General features: G+C 42.3%; 2 protein-coding genes across 5 annotated transcripts in view; one reads left to right on the top strand and one right to left on the bottom strand.

Annotated features, from left to right (window-relative positions):
- Nucleotides 1-570, top strand: part of LOC102985610 (protein adenylyltransferase SelO-like) — a 28,830-nt gene extending 28,260 nt beyond the window's left edge. For all 3 annotated transcript variants that reach the window (XM_028495808.2, XM_007108961.4, XM_007108960.4), the window contains one exon: nt 260-570. In XM_028495808.2, coding sequence (XP_028351609.1) covers nt 260-382 — 123 coding nt within the window. In that variant the 3' untranslated portion in view covers nt 383-570. The remainder of the gene's footprint in view (nt 1-259) is intronic.
- A 2,200-nt stretch (nt 571-2,770) lies between these two features.
- Nucleotides 2,771-21,393, bottom strand: part of APBB1IP (amyloid beta precursor protein binding family B member 1 interacting protein) — a 95,755-nt gene continuing 77,132 nt past the window's right edge. Inside the window, exons 10-14 of one of the 2 annotated variants that reach the window (XM_024129674.3) lie at nt 19,606-19,716; nt 12,630-12,728; nt 11,885-12,044; nt 5,058-5,161; nt 2,771-3,544 (exon numbers count right to left, since the gene is read on the bottom strand). In XM_024129674.3, coding sequence (XP_023985442.1) covers nt 3,062-3,544; nt 5,058-5,161; nt 11,885-12,044; nt 12,630-12,728; nt 19,606-19,716 — 957 coding nt within the window. In that variant the 3' untranslated portion in view covers nt 2,771-3,061. The remainder of the gene's footprint in view (nt 3,545-5,057; nt 5,162-11,884; nt 12,045-12,629; nt 12,729-19,605; nt 19,717-21,393) is intronic. The other variant, XM_024129675.3, reaches the window with a different exon arrangement.

Below are 21,393 nucleotides of genomic sequence, written 5' to 3'. Positions count from 1 at the left end.
GATCGGGAAATACATGTGTTCTTTGTGATGCTGTACATATTCACTCTCCTGTTTCAGCAAAAAACTACTACTAAAGGAACTTGCTCTGGAACAATAGAAATTTTAAGTAACAGCTATAGTTGAAGTTTTAATGAAACATAAAATGTTTAAACATTTTCATGCACATTTAAAATTTACCTTGTCGTTTCAGAAATTTAGAAAATTAATAAGGGTCCTGATTAAAATAATCTATATTTATCTACTTTAAATTGTTTACCAGGTCCATCTCCTCCAGCAAGTTCTTCGCCGTCCTTTCCAGAAGCATTCTGCAGCTGAGACGGCAGGCTATTCCTCACCTACTCCTTCCTGGGCCAAAGACCTCAGGGTTAGCTGCTCATCTTAATTTGGGGAAAATCAATTAAGGGATACTTCTATCACCGAACCCAGCATAGAATAATCTGTTTGACAAATTCTTAATGACCACCTATATTTTCTTGACAATCCTGCATTTCATAATAATGGTTATATATAAAAATATTTTTTAACCAAATAAAGTGGACCTATTCTCTGGAACATGTTTGTGGTCATTTTTGTTTTAATCAATCAATTTAATGAATAATAACTACCTGAGTTATTCTCAATAACTAAAAAATCTTATAACAATCTTTTAATGAATTTGTAAGTTTTCATCTAATACCATGTACCCAGCAATTTGGGGCACATCAAATAAGAATATAATTTAATTGTACTCCTCAAGTTTTTTTGTCTGTTATAGTAATTTCCATTTACCAAAGTAAGAGAATAGTTTAATGAACCTGATTGATTTACCATTCAACCAGCTTATTAAGTATCAAGGCATGATAATCTTGCTTCATTTACACCCCTACCCACCTCCCCCTTGTTCCTAGTTATTGTTTTAATTGAGTTATAATTTATATATCCCCAAGTATTTTAAAGACATTCCCAGACATAGTTTCATTTAATCTATGAATATTTCTGTTTCTCTAAACGTTAATGACTTAAGACACATACATACAATACCATATCACCTTGAGACACTTTTCTGTCTGTGCATAAACTGAATAACAAATATGCAGTGATCAACTGATCAATCCCTAACAGTGTTGAAAGAAGGGATGTGACTGGTCACTGTTCATGATATGTATCTGTTGTTATTTATGTAGTGATTTGTGGGTTGAAGAGCTAATAGCGATGTTTGTACTTTTTGCATAATTACTAACTACTAGTTAAAACTAATTACTAGTTAAAACAGCATGGCAGCAAATGTGAACCATGTTGGGGACTAGTGTTATTTAACTAAATTGTGGTAACTGAAACTTGTGCATGTTGAACTCTGCAAAGCAAGGACCGTCTGGACCATCTATTTCCTAATGTTTTCTTTTATATCCTGTAATAAAGGCGCAGGGATGGAGAGAGACAGTGCACTCAACCTTTTGGTCCACCAAAATTATATCAATATTTTGACCACAAAATCAGTTAATTCTTTTCCGTAGCTTTTCTAAAATACATATTATCTAATGCTAAAACGCACAAACGTTTTAATGTTTGAATTTTTATAGTTTTTCCCCATAAAGTAAAGGTACAGTATGGATAGAAGTTAGGAGACCCGGGCGGCGACCCAGCTCTGTGAGATGTAGATAGGTTAAGCACATCTTCAGGCCTCATTTCTTCTCTGTTAAGTTAGGAATATGTTTGAATTGATGGTTTGGGGGTCATCTGTGAAGCCCATAACAACCACATCTCTCCCTTTCCCTTCCCCAGTCCCCTGGGTCCTACTCTCTGAGCCCTCCTTTTCTATAGTGATGGGTCCCAGTGCTTAGGAAAAATGTAGTGCACCTTACCAGTTTTAATTACTAAATATTTTGGTTTTAAAATCTGAATTTGCTTTTTCATTGTTGTTTTAAATGTCAATTTAGAGCTTACTTTTTTCCAAATATTCAAACATAAGATTAATTATCTTCCTTAAGTAGAAAATAACACATTAGTTATTATTATTTTTGGCCGCGCCGCCCAGCATGCGGGATCTTAGTTCCCCAACCCACGCCCCTTGCACTGGAAGCGCGGAGTCTTCATCACTGGACTGCCCGGGAAGTCCAACACATTAGCTATTATTTTACCCACTTTAAGAAGATTTTGAGGTGTTTTACATTAAAAAAAAAAAAAATAACCACCATGGAAATAAAACTAAGAAAATCTAAAAGGACTCTCAGAAGCCAATTAGAAAGAGAAGAAAGATAAGAGTAATAGGAACTTAAGATAAACTGGTTGTTAAAATTAAGCATTAAATTTATCTGAGGGAAAACATTCCTGGTTGAAGAATATAATTTGACTGCCTTTTCCTGTCTCTAAATTTTTATTTATAGCAACTTATAGCATTATAATAACAGAGAATCCAAAAACTATCTAAAAAACTATTTTTTCCCCCAATTACTATGTTATTCAACCAGTAGAAAACCGAAACCAAACTAGGGTATGTCCAAGACTCCTCAATCAAGCAGTGAGTCTCAAAGAAACTAAATTCACTCTACCTCTCCTGGTTTTTTCTTTTTCTTCTTTCGATTTTTCTGAAAGTTCTGGAGGTCATTGAGATGGAGATGGAAAATATGTCGAAGATCAACAAGACTTTAGAAGGCCTAGGATTTTTAAAAGGTCAAGTATATTATAAAATAGAATTGATATTGCACTAGATTTATACTGATATTTCTAGAAATACCATCTTAAGGAAAAAATTTAAACTTTTATTAATTTGATGCTTTGTAACATAATAAAATAAATGAACATAAAACATCATTTTAGTTAACTTGGAAGGGAAGATAAAATCCATTGAAGTGGAAATACACAGGAAAGATGTACATTCAGGCAGATATTCTAAATTCTGTGTTAGGTTAAGGATTATGAATGTACTTGAGAAACAGGGAGACGTTTCCTATTTGCATTTCTAGTCTGAATACTTCAATATTGTATCTAAAATGAACACGATGTCACGGAAACAAAGTAGCAAAAATGCACCTGAGGTTAGCAATGATTACACCCATCACCCAAAGATACTTCTAGGTTTCCCTTAGGGCATGTTGCTTCTCTTCTTTTGCAAAGCTTTCATGAGATCCGACATGAAATCCTGCTCCCCGCCTCCCCCGCCGGGTGGTCCCGGGTTCGCCTGCCTCTTGGGGGGAGCTGGCGGCCTTTTGACCACCACGGGGGTCGGCTTCGCGTCTTCGGGGGCGGGGGCGGGCGGGGGCGGCGGCGGCGGCGGCAGCGAGGACCCCGCGTCTCCCGCAAACGACGGCAGCGGTGGAGGAGGCACGAAGTCCGGGGGCGCGTCGCTAAAGTCGGGGGGCGGCGGCGGCGGGGGCGGCGGCAGGAGGTCGTAGGGCGGCTCGGGGAAGCCGGCGGCCGCGCCCTTGACCTTGGGGGGCGTCCCTGGGCTGCCGCAGCCGACATCCGAGGACCGTCGCACGGGAGGGGGCGGAGGCAGGCTGGACTTGGGAAGGGGCTGGGCCCTGGGCGCTCCGGGGTCGTGGCTGCCGAGGCCGGACTTCTTGTCCTTCAACAAAGCGACAACAGCATTTATTCTTGACCACACGGCCACGTGGACATGACAGTTCCCGGACAGGTGAGTCTCCGGATTTAGGAAGCGTGTGCCCCCGAGGGGAAGACTCAGTCCCTCAGTCCTGAGACTCCAGGTTGTTCCTGAGCTAGCTCACCTCATATTTATATAATGCAACTTCCCCCCAGGAGTTTCAGGTAGCTGAATTGAATCCCTCTGCTTTGGTGATAATTATCATTGCAATTTACATTTTATCAGGCTTTCATTTTATTTCTTTCTTTGCTTAATAACCTCTTGCCACTGGAGATTAGAAATTTTTTTTTCCCCTAACAAAGTACCCTTATGACTGAGTTTATTTTATTTAGTTCAACTGCTTAGCATGATAAGAAATTAACTGGTGATGTATTTTTTTAAAAATTATGAACAGGCAGTTTGGGAATTAGTGTTCACACATAGTTAAGTGATTTCTATTCTGGGATCCTTTTCTGGGATCCTTTTATTGCTTTCAGCATTTTAAAATGTTTCTCTTCAGTTGGCATTACAAAAACCATGAAAATAATAATCGCTGAAAGTACACTGCAAGATGAGATTGTCAGACTTGAGAAGCTAACAAGAATATTAGAGAAACACAACTTTTAATGGTCTATTGTGGTTTTCAAAAATTATAAGAAGCTCGATAAATACAGGATTTAACTGTTCCCACCACTGGCTGATGGACAAAATGAAAGGGGAGAATGAGGTGGAAAACTACTGAAACACATTTAAGACTGGTTCGAATCATACATGGAAGATATTCAGTGGAACTTGTATAGTCAATTGAGTCATTATCAATTGGACTAATAACTAAATTATAACTTTTAGCTATAATTTTTAGATAGATTTAAATGAATATTCATTAATCTCTACTAAAAAAAATAGTTATGGAGAATGTTATACCGATTTGGAAATTATTTTAAAATGCGTTCTCTTCTCTGTCACCCTGAGGACGTATGTAGAACGTTAACAGAAAAATACAATAATGAATATTTTATAGTGGGACCCTGTCAGTACTCTTCTAATCTGGTTTGGGGTCCAGATAGCATTTAATAAAGGGCTTCTGACTAACATGTTGCTCTAATTTATTCAGAAAAAAATAAGTAAAAATCCCAAGGGCTTAAAATGCAGGTGCCACTTTCAGAGAGGGCTAAAACCACTTGACTAAACCAAAAAAAAAAAAATTGCTTCAGTCAAAATAAATGTAGCTAAACTAAAAATAGTTACCAATCCTCAGCATTAAAAAAAATTCTTACATTTTCCCGAAGCAGTGATAGTTGGTTTTTAATTTTCCATTCTAGCCTATGTAACTATAAAGATAAATATATATGTATGAAGCAATTATCTAAATGAAATTACAGTGACTTTTGAATTGTTGGAACTCTATTTTCTCCTTTTAAAAGAACAGTTATTAGAATACTGCTAATGGTTTAGAATATGGGCTTACAGGTGACGGTCTTATAGAAGTGGGTCTTACCTTGGTTGTTTCAACATGTCTCTGGGCTTCTCCGAGAACAGTACTCATAGAATGTGCTGCCTGGGGGATCTGACCATTGGCCTGGGTGGTGCCTGTTTTAACTCCTAAGGGGGAGGAAGAGAGACAAGAAGAGTGGGCAAAGGCGGGAGGGAAAATTAGGAGTATGGGATTAACAGGTACAAACTACTGTATATAAAACAGGTGAGCAACAAGGAGTTACTGTATAAAACAGGGAACTATACTCAATGTCTTGTAATAACCTATACTGGAAAATAATCCGAAAAAAAACCCAAACCTGAATCCCTTTGCTGTACACCTGAAACTAATACAATACTGTAAATCAACTATACTTCAATAAAAAAAAGAGTGAGCAGGGCTTCCCTGGTGGCTCAGTGGTTGAGAGTCCGCCTGCCAATACAGGGGACATGGGTTCGTGCCCCGGTCCAGGAGGATACCACATGCCACGGAGCAACTAAGCCTGTGCACCACAACTACTGAGCCTGGAATATTATTTGGCAACAAAAAGGAATGCCCCAGTCCGGGAATATCCCACATGCCGCGGAGCGGCTGGGCCCGTGAGCCGTGGCCGCTGGGCCTGCATGTCCGGAGCCTGTGCTCCACAACGGGAGAGGCCACAGCAGTGGGAGGCCCGCGTACCGCAAAAAAAAGAGTGGGCAAAGTATTTTCAACATTCTTCAGAGTTAATCTGAAAAGACAAAGCAGTTTCATGTCTCCAAAGCAAAAGGGTTCACAGGTACACAGGGCTTTCGAAAAAACCTGAGGTTCTACGACAATACTTCATGAAATTCAGCAAAACATTCAGGGAAATGAATACTTCATACAAGCAACAAAATCTGGATTAACTGGGGTCCTAGAGAACAGTATGTTCTGCTTTTAAAAACTTTTTGGTGACTGGAAAAGGAACATTGAAAACCTCCTTTTTAAAGAATTGTTGTTGAAGGTTTTTCTGAAATGGATGTATCCGGCTTCATACCATGTTATGTACAGGAACAACTTTTGAACGTTATCCTCAACAAAAAATACTTTGAGCACAAAAACAGTAGACAGGACTTCCCCAGTGGCGCAGTGGTTAGGAATCCGCCTGCCAATGCAGGGGACATGGGTTCGAGCCCTGGTCCAGGAAGATCCTACATGCTGCGGAGCAACTAAGCCCGTGCGCCACAACTACTGAGCCTGCGCTCTAGAGCCCGCGAGCCACAACTACTGAGCCCACGTGCCACAACTACTGGAGCCTGCGCACCTAGAGCCCGTGCTCCGCAACAAGAGAAGCCACCGCAATGAGAAGCCCACGCGCTGCAACTAGAGAAAGCCCACGTGCAACAGTGAAGACCCAACGCAGCCAAAAATAAATAAATTTATTTAAAAAAAAAAAAAGGTGGACAGAGGGGATTGGGCAAAATATACAAACCCCCACTATACCCTGAAATTAGATTTATTTCCCCAGGAAGTCCTGATATGTGCTTCTTTTCCTGCCTTTTTATTTGCCCTTTTGCACAAAAGTGTGCCTAGCCGAGGTTTCACAGTTTAGAGAGTCAGAGAGAAGAAGCTGTGTGTTGACGTCTCTGGCTCCTGAGAGGGCATCCCGGGGGGAGGACAGCCAGCTCTCCACACACTGAGCCTGCTCCACCCATGACTGAACTGCCTCCCAGACCCCGACATGAGGTCTCCTCCCTGAGGGAATCCGAGGTTGCCTTAGCTCTGCTCAGTACCAGCTGTTCTGCCAAATATTTATGAAATGACTGTTTGCTTGCTTCTCTAAATATTTTCCAAATATTTTGAAAAACCCAAAACTCTATGCAACAACTCAAAGAAGGTCATTAAGTACTCCAGGAGACAGGGAAGAAGGGAAGGTCTGATGAGGAATCAGATACTTGCACTATCTCAAAGTATCTCTGTACGAATTATTAAGTACAACATGAAAAAACTGCACAGGAGAGAAATCGGATAGCACGTTAGCCAAGTGGTCAGAATGAATGTTTCCAATGAGGGGCAACAGACACCATATGCCTCCGACTGGGATACCCCGAGAAGGACAGGGCAGCTTGGTCCTGCCGCAAACACATTACCTGAGATGAATTACGAGGAAATATCAGACACATCCAAACTGAGGGACATTCTATAAAATAAATGGCCTGTATTCTTTAGAAAATGTTAATGTCTTGATAGACAAAGAAAGGCGGAGGAAATGTTCCAGAGGAAAGGGGATGAAAGAGACATGATGCCTAAATGCAAACTCCAAATCTGGACGGAACCGGTGCCAGGAAAGAGCATCGCTGTAAAGGCATCACTGAGACGACTGGCAAAACTGGGGTATGGGCTGTGGTTTACATAAATATACTCTATCAACATGAAATGCTAAATTTCCTGAATTTGATAACTGTACTGTGGTTAGTAAGGGAATAGCCTTAATTTTTTTTTTTTTTTTTTTTTAGGAAATACAAAGGGAAGATTTAAGGGACAAAGGGACACAATATAGTCAATCTACTCTCAAGAGGCTCCAAATAAAAAGGTCTAGGGACAACATATGGGGGGTGGGATGGGGAGAGGGCGATGATACAGCCAATGTGACAAATAGTATAGGTGCTCTGGGTCAAGAGTCTATGGAAATTCTTTGCATTATTCTTGCAACTTTTCTGTAAGTTTGAAATTATTTCAGAATAAAAATATGTTCATGTCCATTTATACAATCAAAAGGCTGGAACAGGCTATAACAACTTGTTCCGCTGTAAGGTATTTTGCTGTAAAATGCATGCTCCTCATTCAGCAAGAGCAGCCATCTCCCTGTTCAGAGCTGCCCTCCTCGGCACATCTGCTCAGTGCTGTCAGAACTTAACACCGTGTGCCACGTAAACACGAGATTATCTCTACGACTATTTAATGTCTCTCTCTGATTAGCCACATCTTTGCTCTGGAGGGTGGAAAGTAACAGGTTTAAACTTCTTAAGGTCTTAGGATGTTTAAATTTAAGAGTTTTTCGTAAGGCCTTGTGTCCCATCCCATGCCGCCCCTGAGAGATTTAAACCCCTTAGATTCCAAAGTGCTCCATCTCCTCATTTCCTTTGGTCTCTTCTCTTTCCCCTCTTCCCTCTTTGTTTGCATATTCAAAATCTTTCTTTACAGGTAATGGAAACACCTTTGTATAAACAGAAACCAAAGCTGAATACTGAAGACAGTTAGGGGAAATTCCTTTAAAGGGCACAAATTATCAATATATATATTTTTTGCTTCTTTTGCCCAAACACACACAGTCTCATTTCTCAACAACATAGGGCACACTGCTATGTAACCAGGATGTCTAGGTCTTTGCCAGTCTGTGGGAACAAAAGAAGTCACGTCTATAGCAAGCTCTCAGATGCTCCAAGCTGCTGTCCTCCCTTTACCAGGAAGTCTATCTTTTCTGTGGGTTCTCTGCCCCATCCTGTGACAACCCATGGGTACCCACATAACTCGTATATCCTGTAGGTGCCACCGATTTCGGATCTAGGTTGTCCTGGGGTCACAGTATTAATCTCCCAGCTGTCAAGTAGCAACGCCCCTCCTGCTGCCACGTCTCTCTGGCAGACCTCAGAGGAATTAGGGGTGGGAAGTTTATTAAACATATATGAGACCCGCATGTTTTACAGAACTCAAGTGTGTTCCCAGGAGGGGACTGATCCCTCATCCCCTTCTTCACCCATGTGGTTTGTAAAGGGCCTATCCTACCAATTGTACTGGCATCCTCTTCAGTGCGGCTACGTGATTTAGGTATAAGCATGCAATGGAGCCCTTCCGGGGCGTTTTCAGAAGTGGGGCTTCCTCTTTGTACTAAGATTTCCAGCTGTGTGAAAAATGTTAGCCTAGAGAGCCAGTGGCAGTCCTTGCCACCTCAGGGGGACACTGCCCAAGAAAGAAACAGGGGCCTCCCTGGTGGCGCAGTGGTTGAGAGTCCGCCTGTCGATGCAGGGGACGCAGGTTTGTGCCCCGGTCCGGGAAGATCCTACATGCCACGGAGCGGCTGGGCCCGTGAGCCATGGCCGCTGAGCCTGCGTGTCCGGAGCCTGTGCTCCGCAACGGGAGAGGCCACAGCATTGAGAGGCCCGCGTACCTCAAAAAAAAAAAAAAAAAAAAAGAAAGTATCTTGATGACTTCGGTTAACCCCCTGGATCCTGCTGTGCCTGAAAGCAGCCTACCTCTGGATTTCCTAGTTTTGTGCCATAATAAATCTCTCCCCCTTGGTTTTTGTTGCTTAAACTAGATTGAGTTGGATTTCTGCCAATTGCCACGAAAGAGTCCTGATGAAAAATAGTGGCTAAAGTCATAAAATCATTTAATAAGTACTAAAAAAAAAAGCCTCCACGGCTGTTTCCTAATATAAAAGAGAAAACCCTGCCATTTATCAAGAATACATTACTTGTTGCTAAACACTTTGGAGGTAGAACGATGCCTCGGGATTTTCAATTGGGTAATCACAGCAGAGGCACACAAATCGCCTGTGGTTTGACTCCCAGCCAGTGACCCTGCACCACTTGGCCTTGCGTCTCCAGGACTCTGGGTCAACCATGTGAAGAGGGAGAGGGCAGGAGAGGAAAGGGATTCCAGATGACAAGTTGAAGCGGAGGAGGCATCAGACTGACGGGGCCTGGGGTTGATTGTCTCCAGGCTCTATCAGATGGTTTTATAGCAGTTCCTGCCCAGGGAGAGTTAATGCCCACGTAAGAACTCCTCGGCTGCAGTTCTTGTTCTGATCTGTCTCTCGTGGGTCCAAGGTCCAGGAAATCTGTCCTCTGTGGGTGACCCCCCACTCTGCAAGCCAATGACTCAGAAAACAGTTGTTGGGGTGATGAAGGAGGCTCCCTGACTACTGCCCCAAACAGCCCGAGGTTCAAGTGAGCCCATCAGCCAGTAACTCCTCTGATCCCAAGGAACATTTGTTTTTTCAACACTATTCTTGACCTTTACCTTAATTTTGGCGGCGGCGGGGAAGAGGGGTGTTGCAAGGAACGTATGGTTTGATTTGTCCCGGGCTCCTGGATGGACATGGGTCCCTTAAACACCTTCCAAGAGCCCTAGTGATTTTGTGTGATGAGTTGAGGCGAAGAGAGAGGCTTGGATAATAATATACGAGAACTGAATTTTAAAAGATGGCGTCATTTCAAGCGGGTCTTTGTTGCTAAGATGTGATCACGGTCATCGTGTACGTATGTGTATAACTGAGAAGAATGAACTTCACGTTCTACTTGAAAGTGGCTTCCCTTCCTTCTAAGCTCATCATCTTCAGTTCCTTCCGAGCTGGTCACTAATGTAGCTCTTTAGAGCTTAATATCCCACCCAGCAGGTGCTTATGGCAACACATTCTAAGGCATAAACTGAAAGACAGTTTAAATTGAGGACTTTTTTCCCCTTAGATGCTCAAATGGAAGCATTTAATAATAAGCAGGGATGCTCTCAGTATGGTTTATTTTAAGATCTCAGCACATTTGTTCTCTGTAGGGCCGCAGGGCTTAATTTTGATAAGTAAGACTCTACAGCAGAACCAAGATGGGTTAATTTACTATCTACTAACGGATATTCCATGGTGGGCAAGACCCTCCTTTTTGATCAATGGAGGACATCTCATCTGACTGCTGCAATGGTGTTCTTCAAAAATTGGATTTAAGCAATTCATTTAGGAGAAACGGAATGAACAGCATTTTGCATTTAGTATTAAGGGCATTCACATTACTTCACCCTCAGAGAAACCCTGGGCTTTGAAAAAGTGGGAAAAGCAGATGGGCTCTGTGGCAGGAACAGGAAGACGGGGTGGGGAAAGAGGCAGGTGAGATGGGCGAGGCTTACTTCATGCAGCTTTTGGTGGCCTTGCTAAGGACTGGGGACTTCATCTGAGAGCAGTGCAAAGCATCTGAAGGGCTGAAGCACCACCCCATGGGGCCGAGTGAAGATCATGGTGGCTAGATTTCGATGGCAATGGAGACAAACAGGCATGGACAGATTTGACTGATACTCAGAAGGTAGAATCAGCAGGATTTAGGAGTGACTGGATTTGGAGGTGAGTGAGTTTTCTTGCATGTTTTCTGCAGGAGCAATTGGGCAGATGATGATGTTATTTATGGAAACAGAGAACAACAATGGGGGAGCAAGTCTGGAGGGTAAGAGGATGAGCTCAGTTTTGCAGATGTTGAGTTTGAGGTGTCTGGGAAGGATCCACATGAAGCCAATGGGCAGACAGTTGGATACACGGGTTTGAAGGTCAACAGAGACCAAACAGGGTTTGAAGGTCTCCAAGCCTCAGTTCTCTCAACTGTGGAGTGAGGATAATAATGTATACCTTACAGGGTGGTTGTAAGGACAAGAAATAATGTGTATATAAAGCAATGCATAGTACCCACTCCATCCCTCAATGTCTTGCCCTCCTTCTTAAAAATATAAACCAGTAGCTGTTATATTACCGTTAAATGTGACGTCCAGAATTGGGTACGGGGCTCTAGCCATGATGTTATCGAGGCAAAACACCAAGGAATGATCTCACCGTTGGTGTGAGCAGCCTGCTGGGCCCTAATGGAGCCTCGAACAAACATCACATCTATACTGCGATAGGACACAGCTCCCTACAAGCTCACCCTAAGCTGGAGATCACCATCTTGTCCACAAGCGTATCATGAAAAAAGGGTCAGAGCTTTGCTAAAAGTCACTTAAAAAGAAATAGATACAAGTGTGTGTGTGGGGGGGGGGGCGGGATCTTAAATTTGACCATCAGGAGGGAATGTATTCTCTACAGTGTCTACAAAGTTCTGTTTCTAGGAAATACATTAGATAAGTTTGAATACGACCTCTGAGCTTTGAACAGGTGTCAGACTCTCCCCTCTGCAAGGTACCTGTAGAAGGCGGGGCTGGTGGGGCTGCGTTGCCAGTGCCCAGGTTTGTCCACCGAGAGGCAAGCCCTGCCCTGGCCATGGCCCGCTGATAGTTATTATAGAGCGTCTTTCCATACTAGGGAGAGAACACAAAAGAAGCAACAGAGTAATCCCAAATTCTGCACTCAATTGCAAACTGCAAATTCAGGGGAAAAAGGACTTCATGACTACTCTTTTTATTCCTTTCCTGAGATTTTTTTAAGTAGACGTATTTCAATTAAAAAATCCACAAATCATGTTTTCATATGTTAAATATTTTTCCAGATTAGCAGAGTCAGGTAATACCTTCACCTCCCCATTAAGGAGAGCTTTAGCCACGCACTGTGATGACATCTATCTTTATGTAATTCTACTGCAGATTGCATCTCGTGTTTCTTAATTACACACGACACTTGCAAAGCTCTCCATACATCAATATCTGAGATGTCTCATGTGAAAGTAAATCCCTGACTCTCAGGTCATGGGAGAGGTCCATGTATCAACCACTCTCACTTACTTAAAAAAACCAATGGGCAAATAAACAAGGTAATATCTATGGCATTGACCCATTAATGGCATTGACTCAGTAAGAATGGATCAGCTGTTTCTCAGTAGCACAAAGACTGGACCCAGGTCAGGAAGCTGGTTAGCAAAGATGGGGTGAATCCAAACGCTCTCTCACCTTGGCGATCCTGATTCCCGTAACCCACTGATTTAGCATTCTTGCGTCATCACAGCAGAGATACTTGATATACTGGGACTCCTTCTGAATTTGGGGATGCTAGAAAAAGCCATTTCAAAGACCGTTTATAAGCTCTTCACTTATTAGCACCTTTCAAAAACATTTTTAAAATTCTCACAGTGCATGAGATTTCCTGAGATGGTGGCCAAAATTACTGGTAGCAATTGTTTAGGATTAGGAACAGGAGTATATTTTTTACAGAGGCTACATTTGGAAAGAATTTAAGAAAGCAGTGACATGATTTATCACAAGCATTTTTTACTATATTTTCAATAATCATTTTCATTCCTGCCTTTTGAACACTTGAAAGCCTTCACATTTATCATGTTTCTAGCCCTACAAGAAATCCAAATCGTTTCTCCATTTACCAGATAAAGGAACTTACCTGATGTAATTCTTATGTCAAGGAATTAATGCTTTTGTGACTCCCCATCAGTCCTAGGGTTATTTCTGCTACCAGGAATTCAGGGTTTCACCCCGTCTTCTGTCATCTCTTACCCAAATGGGCCATTTTGGCCTCCAGATGGATGGCGCAGAGAAGGAATATTTCTGTCTAATCTTAAGTGGCAATGAGCTAGGTGCTGCACTAGGGGTCATCCAGGCCTTCCAGGAGCTCCTGATCAAAGAGAACAGTGATGGACAGGCACGAAGGGGAAGGAGAGTCACGGGTCCTTGGTCATACAGAACATCCTTGTCTTTCAGCACCAGAAACAGCTCCCTAACTTCCAACCGCATTCCTGTTCTGTCTTGTAAGAGGGGCAAAACATGGGTCTCTCCAGCAATTTGATGCCTAGAGTTCTTAAAAAGCAGCTGTTGTTTTGTTTTGTTTTGTTCTGTTTCTGGAGGAATTTTAAAAGTTGATGTTGTTACCTTTGGCTTGATATATTAAAATTTCTTTGGTGTGTTTTTTGGTGCATGTCATGTCATGGGAAAGCCAGGTTCCCAGGAGCAGACTTAAACTGTATTGCGCTTGCAATGAAAGCAACTGTCTGGGTAGAGGGGGATCTACTTACACAGCACAATCAACAATTTCTTAAGTATGTACTTCATCTAAATAGACTAAAATGTAGTCATTCCCTTAAGCATAATGGTTGTTGAGCACAAAAGAGAGGCAAGAACTCTTGACCTTGAGTTCTAACTATGGCTCCTCCTATGATCAGGAGGTCGAAGTATAGACTTTGGTTCATTCTCTCCAACATTAGCGGGGTGCGTCTCACCAACTTCCTTACGTCACATGTGTACTAAGACTGTATACAGAAGAATTAAGCATCAGATGACCTTGAAGGTTTCTCGTGATCCTCAGATTTTACGATTCTAAGATGAGCTGCCTAGTGGGCTCCTTTTGGGCTCCCTCGGGAAGGCAGGAACCTTCTAGGCTCCCAGGACATCACACAGCAGGTTCCTGGGCTCATTCTTCTGTCGTGTCTTAGGACCTTGCCAAGGGGTTTACTCCCTTGAGCTTTTAGCTGAAAAAATACTTGCAAAGACGTTTAAGGAAAAATGCTGGCTCCATGCCACTGGTTAGACTCTTCCACCATTGGTTTGGTTGCTCCTGACCACAGAAAGAGAAGCTCCTGCAGGATGTGCCATGCAGCACACAAAGGTCAGGGCAACTGCAGATCGTTGTTCAAAGGGTTCTTACAGATCCTCTCTAAACTTACCAGTGGGAGACCAGAGAAGTTAAGCCATTTATCCAAGGTCAAAGGGAGTAGCAGAACCATAACAAGAACCAAGGGCCTGTGCATTCAACAGATACCTCTGGGTGCTCAGAAACATACCAATCCCTAGGTAGACAGAGATGAGAAAGAGAGGCTCACACTGTACTTAGGAAGTAGCGGCTGGGATGTCACTGGGGGAGACATACGTAAACAAATGTATGATCACTCTATGACGTGGTCAAGTTCGTAGTAAAAGTTGGAAACCAGAGAAAGGCTCTTTGGACAAAGTGATAGAATGTTATAATACATTTGAGGAACGTGTAGAAATTCTGTGTGGCCAGGACCTGGGAGCCATGGAAAGAAGAGGCAGAAAAGAAGCTGGAGAGGAAGCGGAGTCAAGGGCCTTGTGTCAAAATAGCATCTGGACGTTGTCCTCTCGGCAGTGGGGCCATCAGACCTTTGGAACAGCAGGGAATCCAGGCAGCAGTGGTGGCTGGGGCCGTGGAGTGAGGAGGAAGAACAGACAGAGAGCGCTGCCTGAGAGCTGTGTCTCACAGAAACCAGAACTTGAGGAGGGACTGGACAAAAGAGGGGAGAGGAGGGACTTCGAGGGTGATTTCTCTATTTCTGTCTTAGAAAAGTAGGTGGGTACTATGGGTTTCACTGTGTCCCCTCCAAAGACATGTTGAAGTCCTAACCCCCTGTTTAGGTACCTGTGTGAATGTGACCTTATTTGAAAACAGGATTGTTGCAGATGTAATCAGGTGAGCTCATACTTGATTAGGCATTTATATTCTACTAGGGGAGAAAGCCAATAAAAATACAAAACACTAAGTAATGTAATTTCAGACTGTGAAGAAACTGTAGCAGAGTAAGGGTAGGGAATAGGTGAGTGATGGAGCCGAATTCCAGAACTCTTTCCGTGACCCCCTCACCACCTCTCAGCGGAGCTCAACAGAGACATAATTCCTCCTGGAGGATGGTCACTTCCACTGCCCCATCAATACCTCACCTCAGAATGCAGTGAGAAAAAATTCACAAAGGAGCAACTTCACAGGAAAGGGGAGTGTGCATCAAAGAAAGAGCACAAGGGCAGAAATGATTCTGGGGTACCAAGTCCCTTCTTGTGAGTATGGACAGCCTCTGATATCTTTTTTGTGAGCATGGTCAGCCTCTTAAAAAACTTTTTAATTTACTTATTAATTTTTAAAAATTGAAATATAGTTGATGTACAATATTATGTTAGTTTCAGGTGTACTACCTAGTGATGTGACACTTGCCTACATTATGAAATGATCACCAGGGTAAGTCTAGTAACCATCTGTCACCATACAAAGTTACTGCTGTTATTATTGACCATATTGCTCATCCTCTTAAAGGACAGGTGATGTCTCTACTGCCTTCTCAGAGCGTGGCCCCTGGGCCATCAACATCACCTGGGAACTTGGTGGAAGTGCAAATTCCGGGGCCTGATCCCGGACCCACAGAATCAGAAACTCTGGGGGCCCAGCCACCTGTGTTTTAACAGCTCTCCTGGTGAGTCCCACGCACTCTGAAATTTGAGAACCACTGGTCAGTAGAAATATTTAATTGGTTCTAGAGCGCAGTAAGAATGCCTTCCAGTTCTTGCTTGCTGGCTATGTCTCTCGACATTGCACTGATGGTCTTATGGTCTATTTTTTTTTTTTTAATTTTGTTTATTTATCTTTTGGCCATGCCATGCAGCATGTAGGATCTTAGTTCCCCGACCAGGGAGATCGAACCCGTGCTCCATGCAGTGGAAGCAAGGAGTCTTAACCACTGGACCACCAGTGGTTAAGACCACCAGGGAAGTCCCCAGGAAGTGTTCCTATTTCCACTTTGTAGCAGAGGGCAATGAAGCTTAGAGAGTCCCGACAATGCGCCAGGTGGCAAGGCCAGGACTCAAATTCTCATCTTCCCGACAGCGCCCCACCATGGACTGTGATAATCCGTGAGGTTATCCTGAGTAAGAAACTCCCGGGCTGAACTTCTCAGCCCTTGCGTGTCTGTGGAATCACACGATCTCTTAACACGCTTCGCCATAATCTCCAACTCCTTTTGCAATGTATGTGCACATTCTTTGAATTCTTTAAATCTGCTCACCCTCGTGAAATATTTGCATATCAAGAATTTTTTTCCCCACAGTGGAGAGAAAGGCACATAAATGACCAAAATGTTCATAAACAAATTAGGTTCTCCAAACAATGACAGACACTTCTACTCAGCAAATGAACAGAAATTCCTAATATTTCATGAAGGAACTGAGAAGCATGCCTAAGAGCAAAATAAGCAGGGTGACTGCCCGTAAGGAAACTGGCTTGAGAACAGAACTGATCACTCTGAGAAAAGGGAAATATGTGTCCCCCTTGGGTTGTTTGTCCTGATTCTTGTTTGTTCTTGGATCATCAGGCCTGCATTTTTTTCACCTCCGAGCCCTCTCTCCCATCTGGGAGGCCCTGCCCTGGGTCTCAGCGTTGCCACACTCAGTGCAGCCCAGGGTGACCCGTGTCCCAGATCAGATAGTTCAGCCCAGGATTCTGGGACCTAGTTCCAAGCTTGTGAGTCAGCACCAGAAACCGCATTCCCACCCTGCTCACTGGGTCTAAATCCTCAGCCTGGGAACCTCTAGGTCTGAGAGCTCTTCTTTCTCTTGCTGGAAATCCCTCCTTCAGCCCCTGGACCCTGGCCGTGGGTTTGGGCCCTTGCCCCCTTCTGACAACGTTCATTCTATTTGTCTGCTCTGAAGTGGATTTCGTCCCCAGCTGATAAGCCCTGACTATTGACGCTTAGAGTTAGAACACATTCTGATCCTGAGTGCAAAACTTTGACTGTGCTGAGGAAGAACTAAGACTCCTGGGCCCCATCCTTAAATGGTGTGCTTCAGTGGGTCAGGGCCCTGGAACCTGTATTTCTAACCAGCCTCCCCTGACTCTGATTCAGCCAGTTTATTGAGCAGCATTTCAGAACCTCTCTCTAAAACCTCCTCCCTACCTAAGAGGTGTGGGCAGTCCTGCAGAGGTGCAGTGCACGCCCATGGGCAAAGGAGGGCCTCCATTTTGGTAATTTCTCAGGGTCTCAGGATTGCAAACAAAGGCCATGGGGGCAGACAGAAACACAATGACGACAAAGTTCAAGGGCGGCTTGGGCTGGGGGGAAGCAGAGAAGAGATTCTGTGTCCTAGCAGACAGTGTCCGAGAGAATGGCCTCTGGGCCACCCCCCCCCGCCCCCGGCTTCTCATCCGGGCTCAGCCACTTCCTGGTCGGGAGTCTCTGTGCCCAGGTTCCACATCTACAAACTAGGGAGAATTGTGGCTCTCACCTCATAAGGCTGACAAAGGGATTAAGTGAGTTAATATATGGAAAGTGCTTAAATCATTGCATCACACATGAAACATTTCTCGTGTGCTTTTTGTTCGTTAAGAAATGTCATTTTCTGACAAAGGGATAGAAATGAAGAATAGCTTAATGGTGGCCAGGGGGTAAGAAGGGGATGGGAATAGGAGGGAAGTGAGTGTAGTTATAAAGGAGGGTGCCTTGTGGTGATGGGAATGCTCTGAATCTTGACTGGACCAATGTCAATATCCTGGTTATGACATGGTACCACGGTTTTGCCAGATGTTACCATTAGAAGAAACTGGGTAAATGGCACATGGGACCTCTCTCTGTCTTATTTCTTACAATTGCATATGGATGTACAATTCTCAAAATAAAGTTTAATTAAAAGAGAAAAGAAATGGCATTTCCTTCCAACGGCTGCAGTTTTAAAAGACAACTGGGAGCAGTAGGAGGGGATGTCCAGGCTGCCTGTGCCCCACCGGGCTTTTGAGAATGGTTGGGTCAAGGCGATAGCCAACTCCTGGAGTAACAGGTGTGTGACAGTGGCACACGAGTGTGGGCGCCTCTGAAATGATGGAGTGGGTTCATGATCGTCTCCAGTGACAGGGCTCTTGACAAAGAATACGTTTGCTACCAATGTAAATGTAAGCATTGTCCTTAATTTGTGAAAACGATGTAAACCTATAGTATAGACTGGCCCACTTCCTCGGGAGAGGTGACAGCTTTGCCAGGAGCACATATGCACACACGGAGTCCAGCTTCGGACGTTTCCAGAAACATGGTAGTGGGGTCTTCCTGGGGGTGGGTGGGTGACGGACCTGCAAAGGTACCTCACCAGGAACAGGGTCTCGTTAACACCTGCTCCACAGACTTCTATCCCAGAAGGAAACAGAGGAATCCCAATTCAGAAAGGAGGAATTCTGGGGGATTTCAGGGAGGGGCAATATTGGGGTTGGGGATTAAGAGGTACAAACCATTAGGTATAAAATAAGCTACAAAGATATATTGTATAACACAAGGAATACAGCCAATATTTTATAATAACTATAAATATAGTATAACCTTCAAAAATTGTGAATCTCTGTATTGTACACCTGTAACTTATATACCATTGCACAGCAACTATACTTCAATTAAAAAAATAATAAAAAATGAAGTATATTTGTAGGAAAAAAAAGAAATTCTGTACACAGCCCTGCACCGGGGCTAAGTGGAATGCGCTAAACCCCGCTCTCTGGTGTGAGGCTGTGAAGGGAAAGGAATCTGTGAGGTCGGGGAAAATGGCATGGCCAGAACAGCTGCATAAATTTCCTGAGTCCATTTCTAGGGGTCAGTCGTTACAGCTGGCAGATAAAAGTTACTTCTGCCCAAGCTTCCAAAATATGGTGCTAATGTCAACCTTACCAGACACCTGATAATACATATTGCCTTTTGATAATACGCACCTTAAAAAGTTTCAAGACCCAGTAATGCTATTTTTAGAAAAAGAAATATTTTCCCTATTTTTTGTATTTTCTATATTTTTCTAGAAAATCTTGTCAACTTCCTAATTTCTAAAAATGTCTTACAACGAAATAAGAGTCTGATAAATAAAGAACTAAAAGACTGATTGTCTTGTCAATAAAATTGTAACTAAAATTTGTTCAAAATGTAGAGTTCTCTTTTTCAAAGTGATGAAGAAATCCAGACAGATTGACTTGAAAGTTTTAGACTCAGATAACAGGCTTTGGAGAAATGATCTGAGTTGGTAGAAATGTTTCCCTTTCCTATTTTGGTTTACAATAAAAAGCTTATTATGTTATACTTGTAGTTAACTGTATAACATTTAACATTTTTCTTCTTAAAAGGAAACATTACCTTAAATTGCTTACAGATCTAAAGTAAGGACTTCTTAAACCTACCTTTAAAACAAAGCAGTAGTCAGTGGGTGCTTTGTATTTCATTTTACACTGAATCCCATAGTAAATGTTGACATTTTCAAACTGTATAAAACATGCCAGATCTCGAGATGTCTGAAAGAGAAGGAAAAAATAACCTCAACCTAGCTGACGAGTAATATTTTTCTAAGGTCGTTCTTCATGGCACAACAAAGGATTACATTTTAGTAGGAAAATACAGAATTTCAGGTAATTTATATAAGCATCTACCACGTATAGCTTTCCAAAAGCCAAGCCTACATTTTAAGAAGGAAAGAGCACATCCAGGCAAAACAGCATGCCACAGACCAAAAGTGGAGCAAAAGATTATACTGCTGTTCTAGCACCTACGCGTGGACTCCCAGAGATGGCTGGCATCGTTATTGATGGGGCTCAGACAAGGTCACCGAGCACCTCGTCAAATATTTCATTTTCTCTTTTGCCATTCTAAGTCCGTGATGGATTTCATGACTGAGCATTTAGAAAAAAGACCCCCTCAGGATGAACAATGAGAGGTAAATTTGATGCTCAGAAAATTCGCACACACTTCATACACTTCTTCCTGAGGAGAAAAGATTCCTTTCCTGCCTTCTCTTTAGGGCTGATGGTGTTGCTGTGGCAACAGAACCCTCTCCTCCGCATATAATATGCATTGAGAAGACATCAACCTCTAATTTACATATTTGGTTACACTTCAATTACAAATTTGTTCTGTTACTTTTTCCCCCCTCACGTTCTATAATTCTTTACTGAGTTAATGAATAAAAAAATAAAGGGTAGAATTGCTACATCTCAATGCACAATTATTCCTTTATATATAGTAGTATACTTTTTTCTTGTAAGATATTTTCTTCTGGATTTTCAAAGTTTTAGTTTTTTTAATTAGAAAAATAAAACATATTCGTCATAATTTTAAAAATGTTATTTTATATACAGTAAAACAAAAATCTTCCTTCATCACTCTTTTTTTTTCTAATTTCATTCTCTTCTCCAGAGAAGACATTCTTCCAAATGTTTTTGGGGATACATTTATATACCTATGTATGTGTAGACATACCCACATACATAAATACAATTATTAAAATATAAATGAGATTTTACTCTCAATATTTTTCCATGACTTTGTTCTTTTTCTTAACATTGTATCTTGGGGTCTTTCTATGTTAGGACATATGAAAGGATATATCACATTCTTTGTATAGCTGCATAACATTACACTGTATAGATGTAGCTATTTATTCTACCATCCTACTATAGATGACTAGAGGTTACTTCGATATTTTGCTATTACAAAATATATTGTGCATATGAACAAATGTTTCTGTGGGGTAGATTGCCAAACATGGAGCTGTCCTTTGAAGGGGTATTCCCTATTATATTTGCATAGATTTTGCTAAACTGTCCCCCAATTTGGCTGTACCAGCCTACATTCCAAACTTCTGTACATAAGAGTGCCCATTTTTCCTACCCAGTCCTGATGAAATTTGCATATTATCAATATTGTTAGTGTTATCAATCTCACGGGAGGAAAAATTTCGCTTATTTACATTTTCCCGATTACTAATAAGATAGAGCAACTTTTTAATTATTCACTGGCTACTGATATTTCTGTTTCTGTGAATTCTCACTTAATAAGCATTGCTGTTTTTCTATGAGTACGTTTATCTTTTTCTTAATGAGTTGTTGAAGTCTTTATGTTTTATGGATATTCATACTAGGTTATCACGCTGCAAATGTACTCTCTGACTCTTGAGCTAGTCTTTAACTTCTTGT

The sequence above is a fragment of the Physeter macrocephalus genome, chromosome 11 (genome assembly GCF_002837175.3).
Source record: "Physeter macrocephalus isolate SW-GA chromosome 11, ASM283717v5, whole genome shotgun sequence".
NCBI lineage: Eukaryota > Metazoa > Chordata > Mammalia > Artiodactyla > Physeteridae > Physeter > Physeter macrocephalus.
This window is presented reverse-complemented; position numbering and strand designations above follow the sequence as displayed.